Source organism: Coregonus lavaretus (genome assembly GCF_964263955.1).
Source record: "Coregonus lavaretus genome assembly, contig: HAP1_SCAFFOLD_1239, whole genome shotgun sequence".
Classification (NCBI taxonomy): domain Eukaryota; kingdom Metazoa; phylum Chordata; class Actinopteri; order Salmoniformes; family Salmonidae; genus Coregonus; species Coregonus lavaretus.
In genome coordinates, this window is record NW_028159355.1 from 344 (window position 1) to 11,757 (window position 11,414).

An 11,414-nucleotide genomic window follows, 5' to 3' on the forward strand; every position below is an offset into this window, starting at 1 on the left:
CTTCTCTCCTCTATTCACTCTATTCTATCATCCACACCACATGCCAGCTTCAACACAATCCATTTACAAGTTAAAGACACACCTTGGAATAAATAGCAAAGGAACACTACTACTAGATGTATTTTTTATTTCCCATCACCATTAATCATATTTAATAACTGAACAGTAGCAGACCTAACTTCATCTGTTCCTGACTCTGGGTAGTGGATTAAAAAGACCATCAATCTCCAATGATATTGAAGTACAATTCTGAACATTATTGATATACTGAGTGGCAAGTCAAGATATGTGCTGGGTTTTTATTGTTTGGTTAATACCACCACCTGCTGGACAGGTTTAATGTTGCTTGACTGAGCAGTATGGGAGAAAAAAACTTAAAATGACATTGAGACAGAGAACCAATTGAGAAAACATTTCAATGGTTCTGAATGACAACCAACATATATTAACAGCAAACATCATGATTAATGTAAATGTAGCCAATTAAAACATTGCAATTGATAAAAATACATTGTTAAGTTTTAATTAAACTCTGAAGATTAAATCAGTCAGACAACAATAATTGTACAGAAAAACAGAGCATTATATCTGGGTACCATCACCACCAGCATGACTAGTATCTATGTGGACCCTACTACAGTTTAACCAGCTCAGCTATAGACTACACCAGCATGACTAGTATCTATGTGGACCCTACTACAGTTTAACCAGCTCAGCTATAGACTACACCAGCATGACTAGTATCTATGTGGACCCTACTACAGTTTAACCAGCTCAGCAGTCCCAGAGAGCCAAAACCCAGGATAGAGGGGCTGAGTGAATGTGGTCTGGACTCTGTGGAGGAGGGTCATTGTATCAGAGACACTGTAGAAGGACAGAGTACCTGCCTTGTGATCCAGGTCCACTCCTACTCTGGAGGACTGAGGGCCTGATACTTTAGTCATAACATTATTGTGTCTGAAACAATAACCACCACTATAACACTCTAAACTCCAGGACTTGTTATTCTCTCCAAATCCACCATCTGTCTCTGTTCTGCTGATGTCTTTATATGAGACTGCTGTAACAACCCACTCCCCACTCCACTCCACCTCCCAGTAACAGCGCCCAGACAGACCCTCTCTACACAGAACCTGGCAATAGTTTGTGAATCTGTCTGGATGAACAGGATATGGTTGGTCTTGGCCTGTATAGGTCACCTTTCTGTTCCCTATAGACAGAGAGAGGCGTGTGCCTGCTGTGTTTGGGTCCAGTGTGAGCTGACAGGAATCTGGGAGAAGAGCAGAGCAGAGACCAATGAGGGGAGTTAGAACAATAAGTTAAGTCAGATACTGTATCTACCCTGTCGTTGATTAGAGCACAGCAGAGATCAAATCAGAGAAATATGAGGAGTCAGATAGATACCCAGTCTTTGATTAGATCTACTATTGTTATATATTTCTATAGGGATTGTTAGGAGTGTCAGTAAAAATAGACTGTTAGTTACTTAAGAATAAAGAGACTCACATTGTAAGAACTGTTCTCTGGTCTTGGGCTCTGGAGGCAGTACAACATCCACTATATTCACTACAGACACACAAACACATTCACAAAGAGAGGGAATGTTATCATCATACCATATTCCACATGTATATGACTAGTAGGGAACTTTCAATGGTCTAAAGTTGATGTTCTTATTATTTTCAACACACCTGTAGTGGAGATCTTGGTCCATTCTCCTTTAAGGACGTCTTCTAGTTTCTCTCTCAGTTCAGACACAGTCTTACTCACATCTCCAAAGTACTGAAGAGGACGGACAACGATGCTGGGTAAGTCTGAAGATACACTGGTACCGGAGAGAGACTGATAACTCTAGAGAGAGTGAGAGAGAGCAGAACCAAATGATTGAGAGTTTTAATTTCATATCACATGTATCAAGGCAGTTGAGTTACCTGGAGGAAATGGATGTGATCCTCTGTGTGTGAGAGCTGCTCCAGCTCAGTGCTTCTCTTCCTCAGCTCAGCTATCTCCTGCTCCAGTTGCTCCAGGAGTCCTTCAGCTTGACTCACTTGAGCCTTCTCTTGGGCTCTGATCAGCTCCTTCACCTCAGAGCGCCTTCTCTCAATGGAGCGGATCAGCTCGGTAAAGATCTTATCACTGTCCTCCACTGCTGCCTGTGCAGAGCGCTGTTAAGAGAGAGAGAGAGAGAGAGACTGACTTGTCTTACTTTAATGAGCCATCCTCATTACACTAACACCCCCACTCCTAAAAACACATTGCGTGCCACCACAACCTCCACACAATCACATTATCCAGTACCCAACACCACAGTACAATACACCATCCAGCACCACATTCCAACCGTCCATCCAACCCCTCCTCTCCAGCCGTACAGACAGCCCCCCTGAGCCCCCATACCTCCTGAAACATCTCCACACTGTTGATCATTTTGTACAACTCAAACTCAACCCTAAGGCGTCAACAGTAATGGCATTACCCTGGCAACACAGAAAAAACATGATGAACAGTCTGTCATTGCAGAAAACGGACACCCCTCCCCAACTCCCAGGTCAACCCGAGCCAACCAGCTATTGGTGTCCAGGGCTCCATGTAATACCCTCCACTGGAGGACCCCTGACCTTTCCAGCACTGGGAGCTTATAGAGCACCCTCCACCTATACCCTGCCATGCTCTCAGCCCCCACAACCCCCTGCCACTGATGCCCCTTCACTCCTGCTAAGCTCCTGATGTGTCTAACCTTGACACTGAGGGAGTCAGAACGCTGCCACCCTGACCATAAAATGTTTACTAACTTGCGCTGCAGGTCCACAAGCAGACCAAATGGGGGCGTTGAGAATGGCCAATTTAAGCCATAGAGAGGATGCCACCAAGTTGTTGATGATCAGCACCGTCCCTCTGTATGCCACTTGGGAGATGAGCCACCTCCACTTCGTCAGCCTCGACACCACCGCTTGTGACACTCCTTCCCAGTTCTTCCTATCCCAACCCTCCGAGCCCAGATACACCCCAAGCATCTTGAGCCACTCACAGCCCCACTGCAACCCCCTGGAAGCTGCGGAGGTGCCCTGTCCCTCCATGCCCCACATAAGAGAGCCTCACTCTTGCCCCAGTTTACCTAAGCAGAAGACGCCCTCTCGTACACCCTCAAACTATTCTCCAGGGCCTGTAGGTTCTGCTCATCCCTAACCAACACAGACATCATCAGCGTATGCTGACACTACTATGCCTGTCCCCAACCCTATGCCTGGCTCCCACACTCCCTGTAGCCTCCTGCGTAGCAGGCCCAGAAAGGGCTCAATAACAAGAGTGTATAGCTGCCCTGACAGAGGGCATCCCTGGTGAATGCCCCTCCCTACCCAGACTGGCCTACTGAGCCCTCCCCCCACCTTGACCATACATGAAGCCCCAGCGTACAACATTTGAACATAGGCCACAAAATTCTCCCCACAACCAAAAAAACACATAGAACAGATATTGATGGTCCACCCTATCAAAGGATTTCTCCTGATTATGAACCGATTGCCTGTGATTGAGCCTGTTAACGAGGACCTTGGTAAAGACCTTATAGTCCACGCAGAGCAATGCCACAGGCCTCCAGTTCTTTAAGTCGCTCAAATCTACTTGTTTGGGCAGGAGAGTCAAAGCCTCCCGTCTACAGCTTAGCGACAGCTCCCCCACCCCGATACACTCACACAACACAAGTCCTGTCCAATAATTCCCCAGAACTTTTTATAAAAATTCACATGCAGACCATCTGAGAGATGGCAGCTGAGTTTGTGAAAGGCCTGGGAAATGTCAATTTAATTTCTCTGTGACAGAGAGAGTTTGGAAAGGTCTGTGAGCAGAACCTCAGAACGCCCAGGATCACAGAGTTCTGCCCGCTATAAATCAGAGTACAACTCCACAGCCGCGGCCTCATCTCCCCACAACAGAAGTTACCCACCCATCAGGCTCCCTCATCTCCCCACAACAGAAGTTACCCACCCATCAGGCTCCCTCATCTCCCCACAACAGAAGTTACCCACCCATCAGGTTCCCTCATCTCCCCCACAACAGAAGTTACCCACCCATCAGGCTCCCTCATCTCCCCCTCAACAGAAGTTACCCACCCATCAGGCTCCCTCATCTCCCCCACAACAGAAGTTACCCACCCATCAGGCTCCCTCATCTCCGCACAACAGAAGTTACCCACCCATTAGGCTCTTTCATCTCCCCCACAACAGAAGTTACTCCCCCTTCTGCTGTCCCCACCTCTCCCAAAAGCCTTGGAAGCTTGAGCAATAAGTGACATCTTGTAAGAGCTTTACTTGGAATTTCCAATAGGACACCTGCCTGGGCCCTGGTGAAACAGAGAACTGAGCCCTGTACTAGGTGCAGACACATTTTGGAAAGCAAAGACAAGGTCATTGATTTTGGCTCTAACCACTAACAACCTACCCTTACACACCTCTTTTGCTACCCCTGCACTAAGATTTGTGCCATGGCTCAGCACCTGCGCCCCTTTCCACCAGACCCCCAATACACTTCATTAATCACGTCACTGTGTGTCTCTTGCTAAAATAATCACGTTTAAATGTTTTTTTTTGACATATTCCCCCAGTCTCTGCCGCCGTTCATGTTAAGGAAATCTAACCGTGAAATCTCCATAAGAGGTGGGAGGGAAATCACCACAATCAGAAACCAGTAGAGAAGCCCATAAAGCCGCCATGCCAGAAAAAAACATCAATTTAAGCAGATTCTGAAGACATGCCCTTAAGAACCCATGACCCATTTTCTCAGCCTATACCACTTCCTGGGTGAGAGGACACTAAACCCCTCATTCTTCATCACGTGTTGTACTGACCTTACAAACCTTCCAGGATCAATCAAATAAGACTCCAGCAGAACCTTCTTTTTCCCCTTTAGTCTCCATCAGGAACCTAGAAAGTTCTCTCACCGTATATACTGGGCCCTCAGCCTGACTGGCTGTCAGCTCTGGATCCAATGAGCCGTCTGAAAACGAGACGCCTTGTCCTCCGCTCCCGCAGACTCATCTCCCCCCTCTTCCTCCTCCTCCATTGGCACGGTACAGTCCTCCTCCTCCCCAGTCTCTGCCCCCCTGCACTTCCCCCCTGATCAGAGCCTCTTCCCCAATGACAGGCAATATTTCCTGGGATGAGCCCACCAAGCCTTCGCCCATCGGAGTCTCTGTTACTACAGAAACCTGCCTCAGCTCATGTAGCCCAGCTGCAACCCTCCCCACCACCGCTTTCTCCGCGGCCTGCGCACCACCCCTTGACCCTGCTCTACTCTCCTCCCTCCTGGTACCCCTGCCATTTATTTTTCAATTCTGAGTAATCACTACTTTAGTAAGGATTAGTAAGGAAAAACACTTTATTCAGTACTACTGCAGTTGCTTAATAATTCCAATAGATGGCAGCATAAGACCATGAATGACATTTCAGAATATTAGTTTAGTTCTCTCCCTGGATACACCACCACTCCACCTCACAGGAAAACTCCTGCCAGCGCTTTTTACTGTCCCTTTCCACACTGCTAACGCAAGAGGAAGGACTGAAAAAGCATTTAACACATTACTGTGAAGTAATATAATGATGATTCATGTTTATTATTACCTGTTTTTATGGTCATGTTTTGAAATTATACTTCATTACTATAATGATTATCAATAAGCCTGAACATTAATTCAGTCACCTCTGGTCGACAAAAACGTATTTTCCTAGTACATTAATTGTCAAATTCATCGAGCACTCTGCCTTCTCACGCAAGCGAGGGGCATGTTGAGGTAAATATGCTAACCGCGATGGTTGCATTATGTAATTTATTGGTGGGCTGGAAGATGCAGTGTTTTTTCTATTCTATTCAGAGGATATTTACTCCCAATATGAGATAATTTTATATAGAAGGTTTTTATAATGCATGTTTACTAGGGTTGAGGTTAGCGCATCTGAGTAGGGATTATTTGGCCGGGGTTCAATACCTGTCCTATCTATCAATCACATTGCTGCTTGTAGCCTATAACTGATGATCCCCACACTAGAAACACCGAAAACTATCTGTGCTAGCAATCCCTGTGTTCCACCCCTCCCCTGTGTAACCTTGAAGTTTGTTAAGAAACAAAACACTTGTCTACGAAAAGAGACATGTTTAACGGATTCCGCTTGGCACACAGCCGAGAGCACACGAAAACCACTTGCGAATTAACCAAAACGAACCAACAACCAATCCCACTCGCAACAAGACAAAACTTTTTCATTAACACAACCACGGATTCGGTTCATTCTGGATGCAGAGTGCAGATGTTCCGCTCCAACCTGTTCGCCGACCATGAGCAAAACTTCCTCCACACCTTTTCCGGAACACACCCGAAGCAACAGCGTTTTTTCTCCACTCGGTTGAGGCCATCACGCCGCCCTAACAAACTACCCCTACTCCCCTCTAAACGATAAACAGTGGAAACTAATAAACAAACCCTCCACCATGAGAAAATAAATTCAGAAAATACGCAAGAACCAAAAGAAAAAAGAATAGTAGCCAACCTCACGAACCACAAAACTCTCACACAAGCAACTTCTTCTTGTATTACATAATGGCGGTCCACAAACCAACGTTAAAGGTGCATGCCGCCACCTACTGTGCTGGAGTGTGTGGTCAATCACGGTTTCCAACATTTCTAAATCCTCCTACCTAACTCAGTACTTCTGAGAAAATAAAGAAGAGCCCTACTAACTTCTAATAGACCCTCCCCCATCCCCAAAATCCCTTCCAAACCCCCCTAACCCTGTCTAACCTCAATGACCCTACATTTAAATCTTTCCCTCTCTTCAACATACTTACAACAATATAACAACACATGCTCCACCGTTTAATCGACCGTACCCCCCAGACACAAACCATTCACATGCTTGCCAACCAGATGTAATGACGAGATCAATGTACAATGTCCTAAGCGCAATTGAGTAAACACCACCTCTTCCTTCCTAATCTGACCTTTGAATCTTGGTCCATCGACCTTTCTGTAAAACTGTAAACTATTCATATAAATGCCGGCCCTTGTGCTCAGAGTACCATCTCTTCTGCCACACATCTATCAAAATGGCTCTGATCTTACATTTGGCCTCACCTCTACCCAGCGGAACATTAATATCAATTATATCTCGTTTCAAAGCTCTTTTAGCTATCTGGTCTACAATTTCATTCCCTTCCACACCTTCCATACTAGATGATAAACTATTCAATACAGACAGAGAATCTGAGCATACTATAATTCTACCAGGTTGTAAGTCCTCCACCCACTGGAGCGCAACTATTATCACCAACAGTTCAACTGAGTATACTGACAGTTCATCTGTTAGTCTTCTACATATCTGCACATCAAATTCAGGAACGTAAACGCCTGCTCCTGTGAGCCCACTATCTGGGTCCTTGGATCCATCTGTGCATGGAGGAACATCCCCTATCACCACAGAAGGGCCAACCTCCAACTCCCTCAAACCACTATCATCAGCAAGCTTTCCAACTGTCCAACCAAAACCACTGCCTTGTCTACTAGTATATTCCCAACAGTCATCTAGAACAGTAGCAGTGGGATGCTCAACCTCACAGCCTTTCAACCCAATAAGATAATGACCATTTTTAACGCTGTATATCCAAAGGCATCTCTCCTGCCTCCACCAGTAAGGCACATACAGATGTTGATTTAAATGCACCAATACATATCCTTAAAGCTATATACTGGATTCTGTCCAGCTTCTGAAGCCTAGTCTTTACCTCTGTTCCATAAACTGTACACCAGTAATCAATTGTCGTCCTGATCAGAGCTCTATAAATATCCATCAACAATTGTCTGTCAGCACCCTATTCATAACCAGAGACCCACACAACCAACTACCATGAAAGTTAATGAATGAGAGAGACATGAACATCGTTACAATACTGTACATAGAGATAATGTAACGGTTCTTCTTCTTTGGTGTTTAACGGCGGTTGGCATCCAATATGTTGCATTACCGCCCCCAACTGGACTATAATATAAATCCATTATACTTTGTGACACAAAATGGGAAAAGGAATAATGGGGAAATTATAATAATAATAAAAAAACACCCTTCCAACTAACCCTACACTCATTAAACCTGTAGCTCAGCTGGTAGAGCACGGCGCTTGTAACGCCAAGGTAGTGGGTTCGATCCCCGGGACCACCCATACACAAAAAATGTATGCACGCATGACTGTAAGTCGCTTTGGATAAAAGCGTCTGCTAAATGGCATATTATTATTATTATTAAACACCCACTACCCAATTCCACTACTTTGACCCTATCTGCTCCTGCACCATGCCAACGGCCTGGGAGGACAGGAAACCACCACTCAACACACCCTGTAACTCTTCTGAAGTCTCTAATCTTGTATGCCCAAATAGTTCTCTGCAGCTGCCACCACAACATCTATTTTCTGTGATTTACATTCAATTTCATTCAATTTCTGCTGTACAGTTGATAACCATTGCTATGAATGCTAAGAAGCTATCTTTACTGAAGCATATATCACTCGTTGGCCTATCCCTCTGTGCTGGCACATATCTACTACTCACAGGGATCCTCTCAGGATCTCTCACCCTTGACCCATCCTCCTCTACTTTCTTCACTGTCTCAGCATACGACACCTTCTGCACGACTCTGACTCTAGCCACCTCAACCTGCCTCTCTCGCACCGGACACTTCAGATCCCCAGCAACATGGGCATCCCAACAGTTGACACACACAACTTTATCGACCGAAACTACACAATCCTCTATCCCATGCCCTCCTGCACACTTCCCACATCTTGGATCTCCCTCCTACAAACTGCTGCAACATGACCATAAACGTTGCACCTGAATCAGCACAGTGGATTCGGCACAAAAGCTCTAACAGGATAACTGATATATCCTACCATGACTTTGTCGGGTAAAGACTCAAAACTCAAAAGGACTGACAGTGACTCCTCTGTTTCACCACGATCACCACAGGTCTGTGTTGCACCAAACGAAACACAAACAAATATCACAAGTCCACTACAGGTTACCTTCACTGATTCAACTGCACCCAACTCCTTTCCCACCCACCCTGAAACTACAAATGGATCTGCCAAAAGGTAGCCCCGCCACGTTCTCCTACAATGTATCTCTTACTGCACCAGATTCTTCTTTATCATGTCTATTGATGCCAGGCTCTGGTTCTGAGCTCATTACCTCACTTAACTCTCCCTCATTCATTTCCATTTCACCTCCAGAACTCAGTCTGGCGAATGGCTCACTCTGTTTGCACTTGAGTTATAACATTTGAAAGTTTTTATTCCTTTGAAACTTTTGTGAGTGTAATGTTTACTGTTCATTTCTGATTGTTTATTTCACTTTTGTTTATTATCTATTTCACTTGCTTTGGCAATGTAAACATATGTTTCCCATGCCAATAAATCCCTATGAATTGATTTGAATTGAGAGAGAGAGAGAGAGCTCCATGTTAATGTATAGGGGACATGAGTCAGTCAGGATTTCTCAAGGTTTTGTGATGAGGTAGCCCCGCCTTCGACTTCAAAATCAGTGTCGGCCCTCAGCCCAATAGGGAATGTCCTCTTGGTGTAACGGTCAAGATGTTGTTTTCTCCCTCAGTAGACCCGGGTTCATATCCCGCCGGTTACATTAAGCAGTATATTCTCTGAAAGGGGTCCAGACAGCCTGTTCCCAACAGTGGGGTCAGTGGGATTGGATAAGGGCCCCTCTCTCTCTCTCTGACTGGAGGAGAGATGTGAAATTGTGTGTCTCCTCTGGTCAACAATACTCACCTTGAGAGACTCCACGGCCTGTTGGAGCTCCTTCAGCTCCTTCTCTCTCTCCTGGAATCTCTGCTGGACCTTCTGCTGACTCATCCCCAGCTGCCTCTGTGGAGAATCACTCTTCAATGAGCTATCAAGCTTTATTTGTCCAGTAGATCAATAGTATAGTAATGGGACATAGGGAACATAGAGAGGAAGGTCTAAAATCTTGAGGAAGTCCATTTACCATATGACATTTTCTATGTTGCTATGTTAATTATTATAGTTTTTATGGTAGGCGTACATGTATCAAGGGGTTGAGGCTGAACTTTGAACTCCTAAAAGGGCATTCGGAATGATAATAGTGTTTGACATCAGAAAATGGTGATACATTTCGATCAAACTCAATATACTCAAGGTTTGTGTTCATATTTGTTCTGCTGAGGATCAATTTCATTTGATTTCTCTCATATTCAAACAGACTTATTTCCTACTGTATCTTTAATTCTTTGTTTATCAGATAGTCACCAACAGGTAGTTCTGGTTTTACCTGTTTCTCAGTCCTCTCTGCTGCAGCTGACACTGTATCATGGCCTTTATGTTTATCCATTGTACAAAGCATACAGATACACTGTTGATCGGTACGACAGTAAACCTCCAGCAGTTTGTCATGATCAGAGCAGATCTTCTCCTGTAGTTGTGTGGTGGCTTTGACCAGCTTGTGCTTCTTCAAAGCAGGATATTCATAGTGAGGTTGGAGGTGAGCCTCACAGTAAGAGGCCAGACACACCAGACAGGACATGAGGGCTTTCTGCTTTCTGGTCCCAGTGCAGAAATCACACGCCACATCTCCAGGTCCAGCATAGCACAGAGCAGTAGGGGGAGCAGCCTGGAGTCCTGTCTTCTTCAGTTTCTCCACCATCTCAGCCAACATGGTATTTTTCCTCAGATTAGGCCTTGGAGTGAAGGTCTCTCTGCACTGAGGACAGCTATAGACCCCTTTCAGAACATCCTGATCCCAGCAGCCCTCAATACAGCTCCTACAGTAACTGTGTCCACAGGCAGTAGTGACCGGCTCCTTCAGTAGATCCAGACAGACAGAACAACAGAACTGGTCCTGGTCCAGCAGAACTCCCTGCTGAGCCATGTGGACGGTTGTTCACTCTCACACAGACAGACGACAAAGAGACTCAGATCAGTTTCGTTTCCATAGAAGTGAGTTTTTGGGAGGGCGAGGACTTTCTGGATCTGCCAGATAGGTGAGGTTAGAGGGAGGGAGGGAGGGAGGGAGGGAGGGACAGAGAGAGAACTGCGTTCAACGTGGAGAGGGAGACAAATATTTTAGTTTCTAGGTTAGGGCCCTTCATTTGGAATAAATCCAACAAACATCAGTTGTTAGAATATATAAAGGGTAACAGTTCCTATGAACTACATATTATAATTATTATAATAAGCTTCATAATGTCTTATAATACACGTATGTGTTATAACACTGATTATAAGTGTCTATAATAATACATAAGTGGTTGTAATGGGGGGGGGGGGGGGGGTTGATATTGATACAATATACTGCAGTTTAAATGAAAACTGTATGTATTGACTGATCATTGAGAATGAGG

The 11,414-nt window shown here is 45.1% G+C and overlaps 1 protein-coding gene across 1 annotated transcript; it reads right to left on the bottom strand.

The window, feature by feature from the left end:
- Window positions 1-285: 285 nt before the first annotated feature.
- Window positions 286-10,942, bottom strand: LOC311122964 (tripartite motif-containing protein 16-like; the record flags this gene model as incomplete). Its single annotated transcript, XM_084197258.1, has 6 exons — window positions 286-1,270; window positions 1,507-1,566; window positions 1,692-1,851; window positions 1,932-2,165; window positions 9,826-9,921; window positions 10,346-10,942. 6 exons carry the CDS (start codon window positions 10,940-10,942, stop codon window positions 759-761), a joined length of 1,659 nt encoding a protein of 552 aa, XP_084053384.1. The 3' UTR covers window positions 286-758.
- Between the last annotated feature and the right edge of the window lie 472 nt (window positions 10,943-11,414).